The sequence below is a fragment of the Pholis gunnellus genome (assembly GCF_910591455.1).
Source record: "Pholis gunnellus genome assembly, chromosome: 14".
Taxonomy (NCBI): Eukaryota; Metazoa; Chordata; class Actinopteri; order Perciformes; family Pholidae; genus Pholis; species Pholis gunnellus.
The window spans coordinates 10,546,038-10,564,414 of record NC_136541.1 but is presented as its reverse complement, the minus strand read 5'-3'; the positions used below and the strand labels follow the sequence as shown (position 1 = coordinate 10,564,414).

Sequence of the window (18,377 nt, the reverse complement as noted above, 5' to 3'; positions counted from 1 at the left end):
TTTACAGCTGAGAGCTTTTTCAGCAACACATGATGAATTCCACTGCCAGAATTACTCAAGATTGACATTTCCGATATGTTTTCCTCTCGACCTTATTTCATTCTAGGAAATAAGATACATCGTATGCTGTATAACATATGTTTAGTACAGTATGTATTACTCTCTGTTAGTGAAATCATCAGTTTAAATCCTGTGTAAACAAAAGTTTAAAATCTCTCCTCATAGTGCCATGTCTCTTAGAATGAAGCCCTGGAAGGAAATAGACAGATATGCTTACAAAGTGAAATTGCAGCTGACGTGACGTCAAAGAAAGCCTGGCAGCATCACTTAGCAGCAGTTAACATCATGAAAGAGAGCGCGCGCCTGCCAAGCCAGGCCAGACCACAGTCGCATGGCAGACGCTGGCTGTCAGACGGCATACAAGCAACGCGTGACAGTCTGAGTGGTCGTCTGTTGACTGAGATCTGTGCCGTTCAGGATGGTGCTTGACACCGGAGTTTGGGTGGCTGTGTTGATGTATAGCTCTCCCTTCTGTCACGACCCTTGTGGTCATCTGAGTACCTTGTGTGCTTTTTAACGTTGAAGAGTACTAATGTTCACACTTTCAATCAAGTGTTGACAAAGGGGTGCACAAAGGGAAGCAATGTTGGTGTTTCGTGGAAGTATGTTGAAAATAAATCAAGCCTTACAAGCCTTTAGAGCTATGATGGCACGCAAGTTATCTCAAAATGATGATCGTAATGAAGCTAAATAACATGAAAGTTAACCAAATACATTGTCATGGTGGATTAATATGGTCTGGATTTAGCATTCTTGAGTCAAGTTAAAGTGTTTAAGTGTTCTTAAAGCTTCCCTGATCAAATCTTTTAATATTTACAAAGGATCAAATGACTGTTTAATGTGACAAACTCACAGAGAATTATCACGTGTCTCTGCTGCTCCCCTCGACTTTACTGTACAAACTATTTTAGCCTCGTTCAGCTTATTGTTTGAATTTCATAGCCTTCGATTTTAGTGTGTTGATTCACTCAGCAAAAAATCTCTAAAGAAATGAAACCAAAAAACCTGTACGCATACGTGCCCAGCACCAAATGACAGATAGCCAAAGTTAGCTATAGCTGGTGACCTTTAGTGGAGCATTTAGAGCAGGGGTGTCAAACATACGGCCCGCGGGCCGGATCCGGCCCACCACGTCATTTTATGTGGCCCGCGAATCCGCCAGCAAAAAAAAAAAATGTAAAAGTCGGACAATTTACAAATATCCGTTGTATCGCGCACGGCGGAGCTCCTCCCCGATCCGCACGCGCCGCGCACACCTCCACCAGCGTATGTGGCAGCAGCAGCAGCAGCAGCAGCCACCCTCCCCGCCGACGAAAAAGGAGCAGCACCACCCCCCCCCCCCCCGCCTTTGGGGGCAACCATGATGCTGATGTGGCCCCAGAGCGACAATGAGTTTGACACCCCTGATTTAGAGGCTAAAGAGCCAGATATGTCGTTGGTGGAGACTAAAAACTGAACTAAAAGGAAAGTGAATAATAGACTTGCATTCTCCAGTTGAGTGAATGTCACTCTGTAGTAGGGGATTGTTTCCTAACACATTCACCACATCAACTTCATAAAGCGCCACAATGCCAGATGTTGTGTCGCGCTGCTGTCAAATGAGCAACAAAAAAATCACTGAATGCAGGTTTTTAGGACTGTCACAATGTGGCCGTCCTCCAGTTAGATCTTCAGCAAAACAACTAGCAGGTCTAAGGTCCCACTCTTTATTTTCCAGCCGGTCTAAGACAGAGTTTTCGACTCGGGAGAAAGAGCAGCTGGGCCAGAGAAGCGGCTCGGTCCAAGAGGTGGAGCATAGGGGTACGCAGCTCAATCCGTCCCCCTACCTACAAAGAGGTGATCCCTTACCACAGAGACCCCAAAGACAGACACCGTCTGGTTCTTCTGGTTGGTACGTATGAGCTAAAAATACAGAAAGAAACCGGCAAGCTCCATCTTGTGTGGAACGTTTGTTTTGAAAGCACAATGCCAAAAGCTTGGAAAATAGGTTCCAATGTTAGTCCATGAGCAACTGGTGTGACACATGCACAGCATTTGCTATAACAAAGCAAGGTAGCTACAGTGGTTATATGCGCAACATTATGATCAATTGTGTTCTGTTTTATATCGTTCCACTTCCTTTTTTTGGTCCATATAAAACACTAAAAACAACACAATCCCATTCATTAAAAGGACAATATTTTAGAAGCTGTTGTTGATCAAAAGAAAAAGTAATGCATTGATGAAGATTTATGTCCCCACTGAGTGCAAGAACGATCTTTCCCCATCAGAACCACGTAAACACTGTCAGAGAAATCAAAGTCAGAATATATTGTGTTCTCTTAAGTTACCAAGTGGCCCACCCCAGATTCACATCTCTGCCAATCCTGCAGGCCTGCTCTATGTATTTTTGAGCTATATCTCTCCCCTGGGAATTCTACATTGAGCCCTGCTGAAGGTTCTTTTTAATGTCATAATATGACACAACTGCAGGTCATCTGTGACCAAGGGAAATCAAAGAAAGAGAAGGGGAGAGATGCAAAAAGAGGGGCAGAAAATCGAAAGTGGAAGGCTGAAAGGAGAGAAACACGGTGAAAAACAAGGTGCAAAAACAAAACCAGATAGAGAGGAGATAAATAGGTGAATGTAGAGGAAGGGATGATTGGATTGTGAATAAGATCCTTCATAATGTCAGCCAAGTGCTCCATCTTCAAACTGGAACAGTTAAGACAGCTTGGATTTAGATTTAGACGTCTTTAATTCAGTTGGAGCTTACCTCGACTCTGGATTATGTTTTACTGTCTGCTGTGAAGGCTCTACATTGACCGGAGGTCATCATTAAGAATATACAATATAGCTTATTGGCAATAAAAGGTATAGACGGTAAAACCAAAACCTGGATCCGCTAAAACAAGACCTGCTGGATAATGTTTAATCAGGTTAGAAATGTGTTTGTTTTTGTTTGTATTGCATGTACGCACTTTTAATGAAACAATAGACCCCAGGAAAGCTGGTGAAAGGGACTGCCAGACATTTTAAGTCCTACGGATTGTGTAAAAAAGGTTAGGGGAAAGTATCCTCAGAGCTCAATGATGCTCCTCTCCAGTTCTATGGAGCAGCTGTGAAAGAGATCACCAGTGTAACAGTGGAGAGGCTATAAACTTGATATTTGGTAATGTATCAAGCTCATGCAACGCTGTGATGGAAAAGGCAGGTATGTCAAGAATCCTACTTTCAGACAGCGCTCCATTAGTCTGATGCAATCTGGGGCTGCAGAAACCTGCTTTAGAAGAAAATCCCAGATGCTGCAGTATGTGTGTGTGTGTGTGTGTGTGTGCTTCATCCTGTACATCCTACACTATAATGACACTGATACTGTGTGCCTTTGCAGATGTCACGTTTAATTGTGATGCTACGTATTTTCCAGAGGGCATAGGAGCATTTAACGTTCAACAGAGAGACACAGGAGGAGGGAGAAAAAGAGAGAGGTTGAATCATTTTCAGACTGAAATCAGTATGAAATCAGAGCTCTGTCTGTCTGACTCTCTCTCTCTCTCCCCTTCTGCTTCTCTGATGATAAAGACAGATGTGTCACCAGATCACTAAGCCTATTTGATGTCAGACTTGTCGTGAGGAAAACATTAGTACACAGAGATATTCGGAATGAATACCTAAACAGAACGCAGTGTTTTCATCTTTGTCTCAAGGGCCCAGCGGCGTTGGCGTCAATGAACTGAAGAGGAGGCTCCTGATCTCCGACCCTCACCACTTTGGCGTCACTGTGCCGTGTAAGACAGACATCCAAAAGTGTCACCTTTACCTCCCGCCCACACGATGGTTTCTCAAATTTTTACAGCTGCCGTCCTGTTTCTCTTTCAGACACCACACGTGAGAGGAGAAGGTGGGAGACTGAAGGGGTGGATTATCATTTTGTGTCAATTCACATGTTTGAAGAGGATATTCTCAACCATAGGTACATAAACAGGTGTCACCCTTGTGGTTTCCTTTCCCATGGTGTTAAAAAATAGTCCCACTCACTGTCCCTTTTCATGAGAGTGATGTCTGACAACCATTTGATGCTGCCTTACCGTCTTTCCTGTCCGTTCCTGTCCCTGTTTCTGTCTCGGCCTCTAGGTTTGTAGAATATGGGAGATACAGAGGACACTACTATGGAACAAGTCTAGACTCTGTGGACAGAGTGATAGCTGAAGGCAAGGTGTGCCTCCTGGATGTGCACCCTAATGTGAGTATCATGTCATTAAAAAGTTCATGTTCACATAGCCAACTGAATTTGGCAGATGAGAAGCAAGTTTCTTTTAAACTAAATCATTTACATGACCCTGGTAAATCATGCACACTGATGTTTCATACCAAATGTTAATTGCCTCGTCAGTAATAGTTTTTCATCAGAAGACTGATTTTTATATAATAAAAATGAAGTTTCCAAGGGCTTGTTTGTGTGTGTGTGTGTGTGTGTGTGTGTGTGTGTGTGTGTGTGAGTGTGTCACCACAGGGTTTAGTTCCTGGCAGTGGTGCTTCGCTCCTGGCCTCTCCATCAAACACAATTGGCAGTGGTGTGGTGGTGGGAAACCAGTGGAGGTTCATGTTATCCCACCTCTACTCAGGGACCCCAACAAACCAGTAGCATGCAATCCCTCACTGGCTTCGCCCTGCCAATTAAAGTCCTCGCTAACAAATAGCGTCGGGTGACTCCGTGTGTGTTGGAAGAAGCATGGAGCACTGTTAACACTCCCTGCGTCAACAATGAGAATAAGCAGTTAATTAGCAAGTACTGTGGTACATGAGGATAGTCCAACATTTAGAAATAAGGAGATAAAATGCAAAACAAAGACATTTATGAGATGTATACAGTAGGCTGTTGTACATTATTACCTGTACAGCATTAATACAGCTGGGAAGTCATCCCTCATGGATTCTTCATTCTACACAAAACTACCATATTTGGTTGCAACATTTGTGATTATTCAACATTTACTTCAAGAGCTGGGCTCTTCACCTTATTGTTTTAATATGTGGTTCACAACCAGGGGTCAGGGGATCCGGGGGTCCTTGAGTGAGTTCTAGGGGGTCCCCAGAAAAGTGGGGTATAGTTTTTTAGTATTTAGTATTTTCACTATTTAATTCACTCCAGAAGCGAGCCCAGTGTGTCATGAGAGCAACTATTCCGATCACAGGTTTCACTTCCACAGTTATCTCCTCAACTGTAGTTGACAACTATACAATGGTCTTAATCAACAGCCAAAATATTTTCAGATGGAGGTCCCTGAAATGAAAGCTTGTGAAATGGAAGTCCATGACCTAATGTGTATCAATTTAGGAGTCCTGGACACAAAAAAAGCTGAGAACCACTATGAACCTTGAATATTGCTGCCTATACATCTAACCTTCTCTTTTGTTCTCCGTCACCACAGAAAATAAAGCACGTGTACACATCTGAATTCAAACCATACGTGGTGTTCGTGAAGCCCCCACGTATAGAGGAGCTACGCCTCACCAGACGGGGAGCTAAATTCATCTGCGATGAGGACGATAAGAGCTCAGTCAGGATCATTTCAGTAAGATAAACCACAACATTAACACACAAAACACATGCCACCAGGTCCATGTGTGAAGTCAGGTGCTTGTTCTGTGTCTGGTAACATGAAGGGCGGTGTGAGGTCAAACGCCCTGGCCTTATTGCACCCACCCAACCCCACAGACGTACACACACCTTGCCTTACACATAGTTGACCCTGTGGTTTGCATTTAAGAGATGTTTAAGAGACAGGGGGAGTTACAAGGCTGCTCGGTGGGTGGCTTCTTGGTCCATAACTAACATGCAGGTGAGTACTTTTTGTCCAGGAGATGAAGGGTTACATCTTGGGTGTACATGTGATGGATTGAAATAATGACTTAATGAGGTGATTGAAACAGATCTCAGAATGAGAGCATGCACATTTAATGGTAGATCTGTGACAAAAAGATGCTAGGTCACTCTCAAAACCCCCATCTGGCTTCTCCTTCACTGTCTGACCCTGGCGGCCAATGTTGCCCTTATTAAACCCATGAGGTCACACACCTGTGTTGCAGCATGGCTGGGGGGGATGACCAGTGCCAAGCACCACAACCACTAGATGGTTCAGGCCATAGAAATAGAATAGGAGCAGAACGGACTTTCCCATTCAAATCAGTGTAGCCAGATGGTCAGAGTGGCAGCCATTTTTTTATGTGTTCAGTTGCCATTGCAACCGTTCTAGTGGGCTGACGTCCATATAAACTGAACTGACAAACAGCAAGTCAAAGACTCACTGAAACATTCAATGGAGTAGTAAAAGAGAGAAGCAGAGAGAGAGCCAGAGTAAATGAGTCAAATTTAACAACGTAATGCTTCGTCCACCAGATGAATGACAACCTTGTTCGGCTCCTTTTCCGTAACCAGTGTAACGTTAGCATTCAATCATGGTGGAATTAGCAGCAGCCCCACAAGCAGGCAGCTAGGCTAACTAGCTTGTCAATTCCACCATGCTTTAATGCTACACTGGTTACAGAAAATGAGCCGGACAGCAGCGATGGGTCTGAGTGTCGCACCGTCTCACTCCAGGCCGCTCTAGAGAAGGAGAAGCTACCGAGCCGTCCGTCTCTGGAGCTGCGTCCGCTCTCTTCCCTGCGAACTGCGACAACACTTTACGACCACACTGGCTTGTTTTGTCACCATAACAACTGACAACACTTTACATTTTCTTTTGTGCTAATCAAAGGACCACAGAAAACAGTTCAATATCCGTTCTACTCCTACTCTATTTCTACGTACGAGGCATATCTTATAGGGCTGTGCTTTCAACCTGTTCGACAGCTGGTGCCTCCTCCGCTCAGCATGTAACGATGTGTTACGCCTTGGTAACTATAGCTGAATAGGATCCGTTCCATATCCTGTTACGTTACAGTGTGTGCAGATTATTGTAAAACAACTTCTTGGAGGATGTCACCATATGCTCAGGCTTTTCTGTTTCCATCAACAGCATTGGTCAGATTTACATTGAAATCATAGTTAATCATCAATTGCTTTTTTACTTCTTTTATATGGATAATCAAAGGAAACCCAAATCAAACGATGAAAAGAGCAGAATAGAGGTATTATAACATCGTGATACTGCATGTTATTAACCCAGTCGTTCTCTTTTCACAGGAGGAGGATTTTGGGGACATGATTAACTCGGCTGAGACCATAGAAAGCCAGTGCGGTCACTTGTTTGACAAGGTGATCGTTAACGGAGATATCGCTGTGGCGTTCAGAGAGCTGAAGGTGGACCTCGAGAAGATGGAAGAGGCAGAAGTCCAGTGGATTCCTGCAAAGTGGATTTGCTCTTCACCAACAATAGCACGGAGAAGTTGTGGCCATTTGGAGGGCTGGATTTGAACTTTGAACTCACAAAGAAACAAAGAAGAAAGGAACAAAAAATAATTTCTTGATTGTATGTAGTTAGAATTCAACACCTCGAACCTTGAACATTTAATTTTTGTCATATTTCTAATATTTTTCCTGTCCTGTGATTACCACAGTTTTCCATGGTGTCCCTTAGTGTGTATCTAATTAAGCAAACAGAATCCATCTCTCTCTCTCTCTCTCTCTCTCTCCCTCCGTCTGTCCAAGAGCCAGATTTTCTGTTGGCATTTGGCTGAAACAACGTCGGCTTGCAGGACGGAGAAGAAATAGAAAGAAAAAAAAGGAAACTGTCCAGAGAAACTCTACTTGTGGCTGAGTGTAATCCCTCCTTGCCAAATCGCAAACATCAGCATGTAATTATTCTGACAGCTGCTGCACTTCAATTAGCTGTAATGTACACCAGAGAAATATTATTAGTAGCAGTCAGGGAGGCGTTTTGCCAAAATGCTGTACAAAATAAGGAGACAAACAAGATAACAGTCAATTAAAGACTGTAGATCAAGAAGAAGAAAAGCTAGTTTCATGGCAGCAAGTTTCAGAATTTGTACATATTGTAGATGAGCCTTATAAATGCTTTAACCAGTGTGCATGTTTCCCAACTATAGTCACTGTAGCTTGGTTCTTGAAGATTTCTAAGGGTTGAAATTGTGTATTTTTAAACCCCCTGTGCTAAAAATCTACACCGTCATGGACCCTGAATTTTAAAGAAGCCGTTTGTATTCACAATCATATTGAGAAAATTAAGAATAATTGGAAGAGAGTCACCATTAGAGACACTCCATTAACAAATACTCATATTTGAGCATCACAGCTGCCTGTTGGTTGCAGATGCAACTGTTCTCCTTCACACAAGCTGCTTAATCCAATTCTTTTCAATGATTGCATTCCTCCACTTTCATGGTGTTTCCTTCCCCATTTTTGGATGCTGTGCTCAATTGGGTGTGAAGGAGTGTTAATGTGTCTGTCACGTTGTGTTTGTGAGGAAGAGGGAACAGCGTGATGTGTGGAGACGGTAATGGCTTTCTAGGGACTCAGCAGACGTATGCAGAGAAAGTAACGACCGCACATAAAAGCTTACTGTAAAAGCACGGTGAGGCTTTAAACATTGTGGATTAGGCTGCAGGGATAAAGAGCACGCCATTTTCTCTCAGGTATTTATTTTAGTGTTTGGCAGACTTATTGTTCAGTGTCACAAATAGATGGGTAGAGATGCAAACATTAGTGTGTCCACATGTCCCCTGGGCATCAAAACGTACATAACAGACTGTCAGGGAACAACAGTCGCACTTCTGCCAGGCCTGGAGCCCGACCTCAGACAAAGCGTAGCAGCATAACTTCATCACATCACTGAGAATCTGCAGGCGCCCTCTGAGATCATAACGATGCCATTTAAGACACCGGAGTGATCCAATGAAAACCCACCGTTTTCTGTTCACTGCCTTTCCCACTTCAAACATTACACAGAAGTATGATGTCAATTGGTCTCGGATAATTTGGCTCAATCGTCTTAACTGTCTATTTGAAGTGTGTAAAAATAAATATGACCGATGTTAAACAATACCTTCGTCTTTGCGTGAGAAATGCATAACTTTTAAACAAGCAGCACAGTAACGTCCATGCTGAATGTATATGGGAGTTAATTATACAAAACTGAAGCGGGAAGGCGAAAAGGTTTTTCGTTCATCACAGAGAAATTTGATGGAGTCATCCACTGATTTGTATTTCCTGATATTGACACATTAAAGCCAGACTATGGAACTTTTGAAAGAAGAAATAACAATCTTCCTCTCACGAATAAAAAGTTGCTCAATTCAATACACTCAGGGGTTTAGTAGCTCCAGCCTTACTTGGTCTGGTATGACCAGAATGTTATGATGCCTAATGTTAGCAAACTTACCGCTGTAAGACTAACACTACTGACTCAGATCATTATCATTAAGACACAGTTAGCTTTGACATGCTAACTTGTAGTTTATCTTCTAAATGACATGTTAGCAAGTCAGAGGGAAACACTTCACTGGTTTGATTACAAAAGTAAAACAGGAATGGAACACACCTGACCTAACTAGAAGACATTCTTGTTGTTTTCGGCTTGTGTTTTGTTTTTGCAAATAAAAACAAACTTTGACAAGTATTAGGCAACAATCTCCTACTCTAATCTGCTAAATGTAACATATTCAAGATCTACATTTGGCAAAAGCTACTTCTTCAAGATACTTGAGAACACAATACATTTCTCCAACTCACACTTTGGCCCTTTGGATAGGTCTGGAGTTTGTGAACCTGCAAGACACACACACACACACACTCCTGCCAAACTACCCAAACAAGAGGAGATATATGTCCTTCCACAGAGCTTTTTACAGGTCTCCAGGCAGCCGAATGAAGGTGTGTTCCCAGCTAATATCAACAGTTGAACCGGTGAACATATCACAGAGGGACGGGAGTAAATGGTGTGTGATAGCATGTAGCATTCTCCGACCACTGCTGAGGAATGTGAGCAAGGAATTTACTGCACCTAACGGGGATGCTTCTGGTCCATGTGTTTTTCAGCTTTGAAACCATTGAAACTCAACCTGCCCACCAATACAGCTGAATTATGAACAGGGACGAGAGTTATGGAGCCCTTTAATATGTTTAACGGTTCAACAAGTGCTGCACGGATTTGAGCCATAACCCTTTCAAAGTTTAAATTTGCAGGCAGGAAAATTGCATTGTATCACATGTTTGAATAAAGATGATCAAGTTATGATTATGCATGGCAAAGTCATTACTGTATATCCAAACAGTCTTACATAAGACTGTTTGGATGTCAGGAGGAAAAGCATGCATGCATGACAGCTCAAGTTGAACCACAGAGTCTCTGAATACTGGGCCAAGTGCCAGCATGTTGTCATGTAGTTACACTAATGACAACGCTAAGCTTCTGTCAGACCAACTTTTAGATAATTGTTTACAGTCCTTGTTCCAAAATGGACACAGGCTTTGACAAATGTGAGAATTATAGTTGGATTTGCCTGCTCACGCTGCAGAGAGCATAAAAAAAGATCCACATCTCTGACACTCAAATGCACACTCTGACTCACTTTCTCACTCAAAAATCAGTATGTGCAACATTGTCTGAGGATTATATAGGCAAGGATCAAATTCATTTTCCAGTGTCTGTGTTAACTACTCTGTGAGCCAATTTGTACTGAAATCCATTTCAGCTCAGCAGGCATCGCTGCCTAACACGAGGCACAGTTTGGTGGTTTTGCTGGTTATTAGCAACCATGCAATTACACTCGTAAATTTCCAGAGTCCCCTGGTAAAACATGCATTAATATCTGCTGACATGATTTTTGGTAAAACCGCAAGAGATTCATATGCTTCATGTCGAAAATATGAGTGCTTAGCACAGGCTGTAGACGCACCAGGCAAAAATCTCACTAGTAAATCTAACGACCGCATTTTCTGATATTCAAGTTGCAATATTTTTCATATCCTGGAGTGCTACCGAGGTCCACGGCTGCCGTTCTGCAAGCTTCTCTTCACAGCGCTCTACAGGAGTAGTGATTGGATGGTGGGAGAGCCAATAGGCAGCTGAGCAGCAGGTTATTCGAACTCTCCTCACACAACTCAACTAAACCAGACAACATCCTCTGACTTTTAAAACATCATTCTCTCATAAGAGACTGTCACCATCTGTCTGCTCAGTCACTGCTCCCGTGGGCACAGAAAGAAGAGGAAGGAACACTTTTTATTTATTTTTGTATTTACCTTTACATCAAGTGTATCCAGGATGGGAACCTGCTACTTCTATTTACATCTGGAAGTCTACTGATGCACCTGTTGATCAAAGACAACTTTGTATGTTCAACAATGATCAAAGTTGCTGAGATGAAGTCGGAGACTCTGCTTCATTTTGAGGACAACATGAGAGCAGAGGAGAGGAGCAGACTGAACTGTGTAGACTTACCTCGGAGCAGCTTAACAGACGAGCAGAACACAGAACTGCTGCGATGCCAGGACACCACTGACGCCAGCTCTCCGATCAAGTACAGAAGATACGGGTACGCCCTTTTTGTCTGTGTTGGAAATATTGTTTTGAACAGTTAAAGAGGTGGTCCTATGAAATGATGAAATGTATCGTCAAATGCAGTATTTTAAAGACGTATAAAAAAGATAATTCTCTAACCCGACAATATGTCAAACTAAAATGTAGTTTTATGTTCTGCCTTTACATACATAGTTGTAAAAGTTATTTGCAGTTCTTTAGAGATGTCTGTCACAGACATTTGTTATTTATAAGTTTCATAGTTTGAACAGAAGTGATCGTGGGTGGTCTTTGTGAATCAACGAGGCAACTTGTGATTCCTCCAGGTCTCGTCTGGGTGGTGTCAAAGTTCGCCACAAGAGACAGGTGCTGCAGGACATGGCCCGGCCGTTGAAACATTGGCTGTACAAACACCGGGACAACCCGTACCCAACCAAGACAGAGAAGGTCCTGCTGGCTCTGGGCTCACACATGACGCTAGTGCAGGTGAGAGACGAGCTTGTGCAAGAGAGCATGGATGGAACGGATGAAGGAAAATCTACTTTAGGGATGTGTTGATTATGAGTGTTGTGGGTTAAAAGTTAGCCCGTGCTGTTCTTTAACAAGGTGCATCTGTGCAGGTCTCAAACTGGTTTGCAAACGCCCGGCGGAGGCTGAAGAACACAGTGAGACAGCCAGACCTGAGCTGGGCGCTGAGGATCAAACTGTACAATAAATACATCCAGGGAAACGCTGAGAGACTGAGCGTGTGCAGCAATGACACTGACTCTGATGGTACAGGCTACAGCATAATTAAATTGTGTATTTAAGTAATTTACTCTTTATTTGTTGAATTATGAAAGAAAACAATGATTTATATCTGAAACTTTTTCCACTAAAACAGCAGTATTTATCATAGTTTGTGTCATCTTATATATTATATTTAGTTTCCTTTGCTGCAGATGAAGAGTGTCCCTTACAAACTCCTATCAGCCAATCAGACTTTGGCAGGTCATCTTCCCACAAGAGCGTGCCCGCGAATCAGGGCAGCATCCTCGCCATGGCGGACTCCGCCAACAGTGACGACGGCGCGTCACCTCCGTCCAAGTACAAGAGCGGTTTACTGAACCGGTATCTGAACGACACCCTGCGGCACATGATGGCGGCAAAGGCCGAGGGCGTCCCCTCGGCCCACAAGAGGAGGAGCCACTCCGAGTCGTTCAGCTCCATCGAGTGTGATCGAGATGTCGTCTCTCCGGCGTCGTCCTACGAAACAGAGGCCAACTTTGTCTACCACATGGGTAAGAGATGTCGGTGTTTGTCACTGTGCAGGACAATATCACACGAAAAGCAAATAGATGAGAGGAACATTGAGCTTTAACACAAAATCTACACTGAACATGTCTAAGAAGAATCAGGGAAAGCACATAATACTGCAACATTGAGGGTAATTTGGTAGGGAAATTGGTGCTAGCACCCCCTGTCCACAGAAAAAATGAAAGCATATTCCTTGTTAATTGCAGATTTATGTTGAATTCGAGGCAAAATGACACTTTAACGAGCCTGCTTCCCCTCGGTTCATCTTTAACACACCACAGCGTACAGTAAAATAAGAACAGACCGAACAGAAACTTCCACATGGCTCCTCAGAGCTCCCTGACATTAATAAGTCTCTGCCTCAGAAGCTCTGCGAGATTCAATTATAAAGTTACAGCGAATCTGGGAGAGAGTTTGACACCTGGGTGCCCTTTCAGACCTATAGGGGGCCCAGCACACTGACAACACTCAAATCCGTTAAAGGTAAAGGAGCCAAAGCCTTTACAAACATTACTAATAAAGACTCATGCAGACGCTGAAATCCCTCATTTTAAAATTGGACGGAGCTCACGCTGGCTGCCGCTTCACACCGCAAATATAATTTCCATATACTAGAATGTGCCATTTGTTCCGCTTCAGCTTCTTGCCATAGTGGAAATGTCCAGTCCAGTCTCAAGGACAATTACAGAATGTCTGAGACTTTATTCTTCCCAGGGTGAGAAGAGGGAACCTCAGCCAAATGTAGAAATGGAGCAGTCTGTCAGTAAAGCACTGAAGACGTCTCGTTGAGCGACTGTCAGAGCTGCCACTCATTTGTGAGACGACCCAGAGCAAGATCATTAATATCCATTTGGCTTTTCCCATTGCTGTTAGAGGGTGTAGCTTTGCTTCCCTGACTCAGGCGGCTTTGGCAGGCGGCTTCTCACAAGTGTTACTTTCCTACTCAAAATTGATCTAAATGGACATTATATTATAAGATTTTTGAAACCAGTTCTACTCTTTAGCATATTTCATCTAAAAATCAAACAAGGCATGTTTTAGTTACTTGTAAACATTACAATCCTGGTCCCAGTCTAAAGACAAATATTGAACGGATATTATGACAGACTGTGACAAGACTTCTGACCTCAAATTGGCCTAGAGATTGGTAACTTGAATAATTAGGGTAATTCATCATTTTAACAGGCTTGTACTATATTTAACCAGTGAAATGGTAAAGTGTACTGTCATGCTTAAATGTGCAAAATATGAAATTCAGAGCATATCTATAGTCTCCACAAGGCTCTCAACGTGGCGACTGATTAGCCGGCGGCTCGCAGCTAACGGTGCTAACAGCGCTAATGATGGAAACAGTGCTCACAGTGCTAACGGTGTTTACCTAATGGGAAACTGGTTTGAACAAATTAAACAAAAGAGATATAACATGTTAATTAGTGAGCTTTAGAGGTTTCGTGACTGGTTAGTTGCTAGCTAGCTTTCTTTCTTTATGCTAAGCTAACTGTCTGCCGACTGCAGCTTCATATTTAGCGTACAGATGTTTGAGAAGTATCAATCTTCTTGTCTAGCTCAGAGCAAGAAAGCAAATAAGCGTATTTCCAGATATTTTTCACTATTCCTTTGAACATGTTATTGCTCTCTTACTATTGAGTATTTGGTTTTTTTTCTTGATGTTGTCATACACTAAGTGGCCATCAGTACTCTTGAAATGTTTGTGCAAACTTTTAATGTATCCCTGCTGGTCATATTAACGGTGTTTGCAACCAAGTACAACATCTCTGTGAAAGTCAAGTGGAAAGTCAAGCTGCCAGATTCATTACAGGCACTAACACCATTAACACGTTTATACTCCACCCGGGAGACGGTTAAAAGTAAACCTCAACTGATGCGCTAATAAGTGATGCCACCACACAGTGTCTTACAAGGACGCTTTTTACACATATCAGTCTGAATATCACAGGCAGTAAAGTCTCATGGAATGGTAGCCTATATGTTAGTGATGTTACCATTTACTGTAGCCTGCAGGAATGTGAGGGTGTTTATTGGGGTACTCGCATCAACTTCAGTGTTTCCCTTAAAAAGGCTGGAGAGCCATAAATGTAACCACAGTTGTGTTTTATTGGACGCAGAGCAACGAAAAACATATCTGGACGAACACCTTGTTGCGTTTTCCACCCATTTTGTTTCAAATGAAAACATGCATGCTGAGAGGAGTCTCTTGGTAGTGAATACATATCGGCATTGAAGAAAGGTGTTACAATATTTTCTCAGCACACAGTTGTTTTGCGGTGTTGATCCCAATGACACATTTAAACTGATATTTTGTGAGTACACCCAAATACTTAAATCCGCTCTAAATTGCAGTTTCATAAACATTCAAATATTTGTTTGTTTTTTTGCCCAGAAGATTGACATCTCCCTCATGTTTGTCAACTAAATATGAAGCTGGAGCTAGCAGGCGGTTAGCTTTAGCTTAGCACAACAAATGGAAGAAGGGGAAGACAGCTAGACTAACTGTTTTTGACTGTTTTATGAGTGCAAACCTGCAACTTGTTGTTTTTACACTTGAGTTTTTGTACAGACAAATGTAAATTGTTAGCTTCAGAGGTGCTGGTAAGTGAATTTAGTTTTGTTTGTTCAAACATAGAAAGGCTAGCTGTTTCGCTTCCCGTCTTTATGCTAATTTAGGAGACCAGCTGCTCGCTAGCTTCATATTTAGCGTACAAACATGAGAGTGCTATCAATCATCTCATCTGACTTTCGGCAAGAAAGTAAATAATAGTACTTTCCCAAACTATTCCTTATTTGTGAATAAATAAGGTTAGATAAGCTCTAAAATAAACAATACTGCAACTCAATGTAGGCTAATATAAAAAAAGTGAGCAGCTTCATTACCCCTCGTAAAATTCAGTTGTAACTGATCCGTGCGGTGAATTTGAGACTCACCAGAGGTAAAACAATGTTTTTTCTTGGTAATAAATACAACAGAGGTACTCATGAATTTCTTGGCAAAGCGCATGATAAGAGAGAAATATTCAGGGACGTTCAGTAGCAAAAAATATAAAACAGCAAAATGATTTACTTTCAGCAAGTAGTTGCTCTTGGCTCCCGCCTGGCTAAAGAAATCAGAAACGGGGATGTTTCGGGCTGTTAGCATTGAAAGACTGTCTTTCACAGTGGGCCTCTAATTTCCCTGTCTGTTGCTCTCTGAAGAAAAATTGCCTTTGACCAGCTTCTATTTGCTCCAATGAAAAAAGGCAATATTCCAAAACTGAAATGGAAAATAAGTTCTACATACAATGCACGGACCTCAAACAGAGAGTGTGCAAGCAATATAATATTACTCTAAATTTCTATTTATTCTGCTTCTTAAAATAGTCAGAGATACTGTAGTTTCATTTCAGGCCATTGTGAGAGAAATACCGTTTCTTCTTCCACAGATGAGGCCCATAGGCATTCAATCATAAAACACTCCCCTGCACGTCGGTATAATATCACTTTGAGCTCAGGCCTTGGTCAAAGAAGATGGAGATGTGCAGGGACAGCTGTTGGAAAGGAATAACACGCAGTGGATCAACTTTACAGGTGCTAGCAGAGATTTGGAAACCTGAAAACACAGAGTCAGTCCTCATGACACATTGCAGATATATATATATTTTTTTCCTCTCAAAAGCTCAAGAGAAACACTGCATTGCATTTGTTTTGGCAGGAGTAGCTGAGCACAGCCCGACTGGTGCACTTCAGTGAGTCAAACCTATCTGGCACTGTAAAACACATCCAGAGAGACAGACTCGACGAGTAGCAACTGATGTTTGTATTTGGGAGCAGCTTCACGTGAACAAACACATACACTAAACTCATGCAAATGCGCAATCACCCGTGAATACAGGCATAGATATTCACACACATGCTGCAGATTTAAAACTCATGTATTATCAGTAAAATAAGGTCATGAAGCCAACATTGATTGCCCTGTGAGTATTCTCTCTGTTTGCAATTTCATTGCTATCAAGAAAACTGATTCAAGTTACATTTAGGTGAGTCCTTTTATTCTCTCTTGCAGACACGGTGGACTATGCTTCAACTAAATGTGACAGGTATGTGCAATTATTTATCGCTTAATCTGCAATCGAATCAGCTGTTTGCATTTTTTTGGCATTCTTTCATCAGCTTGAAAAGTAATACTCGATATAATCCCCCCCTTGAAACTGAACCACCACCTCTAATTCATCCACATTACTCTGGCTGTATATCAGAAGGAGAAGCAAATCCACCATTTCTGCTTTGGATTTCTGAGATTGCTCTTTGGCTGATTTGTCTCTTTGTCTTTTTTCATATAATCACAGGGAGCAGCAGCAGCAGAGAGGTCAGGGCTGGAGGGAGATCCACGCCGCCGTGGCTCTGACCAACTTGGCCCAGGGGCAGAGCTGCACAGCGGGGCAGAGCAGCGCGACGGTGCCCGGAGCTGGCACGGGGCAGAGCTGCACCCGAGGGCCCTTCTCGGGAACGAGGACCACTATCATGGACAGGATGTTTGTGGCAGGACCCACCGCCGCTCTGAGGCAGAGCTGCACCGCGGGGCCCACTCTCACCAGCCGCATCATCCAGAAGTCCTCTCATATCTCGGAGGTCCAGACTGTTAACGTGGCCCTGGCAAACAGTGTGTAGGCATGCCACTGGAGCATCTGGTCTATCGTTCCATAGAATACCAGATGCTTCAGTGCCTTTCAGCCTCGGTTATTTTGTAATTCTGATCAACTTTGACATTTTAAATCTTTTTTACATTGTTAAATAGAAAAAACTAACCTAATGCAGTTTTATATTTTGTAATGTTTTTGCCATGTTTCTAATGTCTTCCTATTGTCGTCTGTTGCAGTAAGTTATATTAACTTCCATGAGACTGGATTATCATCCAATGCTTAAATTTGACAGCAGCTATTTGAATAAACCCAATGTGAAATCTGTTGACCAGTCATTTGCTTTAAGTCGTCACTTTGCAGTGGCTGGAGCTGCATACTTATGTTTTACTGAACTGTATTTAGTGGTAGTTTTCATGTGTGCAATTGTGGGTCTCGCAGTTTCATGATATACTTTCAAATTGCTTTTTAAACGGTTGTAATATGGGCAGAAGGGGTGGCATAGTGGACTGAGCAGGGGGGGAGACTGCAAGCAGAGTGCTGAGGTTCTTCTGATGAGCATCGATCCAGCTAAAGCAGGATTCGCATAGTTGGACATGTTTTATATTTGTTAGAAAGAAGGCCAGTAAATCAACAGTTTTCAGAGAAAAAGCTCTAAAAACTAACTGTAGGCTAACTTTGTAGCACAAAGCGGTCGACAGCAGCTAGTGAAAACTGAGCGTGTAGAAGCTAAAGAAGCCAGAGTTAGCTTTGTGGGGACCAAAGACAGGTAAAAGGACAATTGCCAGGTCACCATCAATGTGATTTGCAATTGAAGGTTTAAAAAAAAACTTTTCTCAAATTAAACAATGTTTAAACTGAATTTTCTATCCGTTTTTGAATTTTAAATAAGATCTGCACACTGTATTAAAATCTCCCAGCAATTTTA

At 42.4% G+C, this 18,377-nt stretch overlaps 2 protein-coding genes across 2 annotated transcripts in view; both read left to right on the top strand.

The window, feature by feature from the left end:
- The window catches only part of LOC306705844 (MAGUK p55 subfamily member 7-like), a gene marked incomplete at both ends in the record, with an annotated part of 23,738 nt that extends 16,282 nt beyond the window's left edge, over positions 1 to 7,456 (top strand). Inside the window, 6 exons of the mRNA XM_079172709.1 lie at positions 1,778 to 1,951; positions 3,747 to 3,827; positions 3,919 to 4,012; positions 4,174 to 4,282; positions 5,472 to 5,615; positions 7,226 to 7,456. Coding sequence (XP_079028835.1) covers positions 1,778 to 1,951; positions 3,747 to 3,827; positions 3,919 to 4,012; positions 4,174 to 4,282; positions 5,472 to 5,615; positions 7,226 to 7,456 — 833 coding nt within the window. The remainder of the gene's footprint in view (positions 1 to 1,777; positions 1,952 to 3,746; positions 3,828 to 3,918; positions 4,013 to 4,173; positions 4,283 to 5,471; positions 5,616 to 7,225) is intronic.
- Positions 7,457 to 11,344: 3,888 nt separating this feature from the next.
- LOC306706380 (homeobox protein Mohawk-like) lies at positions 11,345 to 17,480 on the top strand (the record flags this gene model as incomplete). Its single annotated transcript, XM_079173445.1, has 6 exons — positions 11,345 to 11,535; positions 11,846 to 12,005; positions 12,140 to 12,293; positions 12,461 to 12,799; positions 16,876 to 16,909; positions 17,159 to 17,480. The coding sequence occupies 6 exons, from the start codon at positions 11,345 to 11,347 to the stop codon at positions 17,478 to 17,480; spliced, it is 1,200 nt and encodes a 399-aa protein (XP_079029571.1).
- Positions 17,481 to 18,377: the final 897 nt, after the last annotated feature.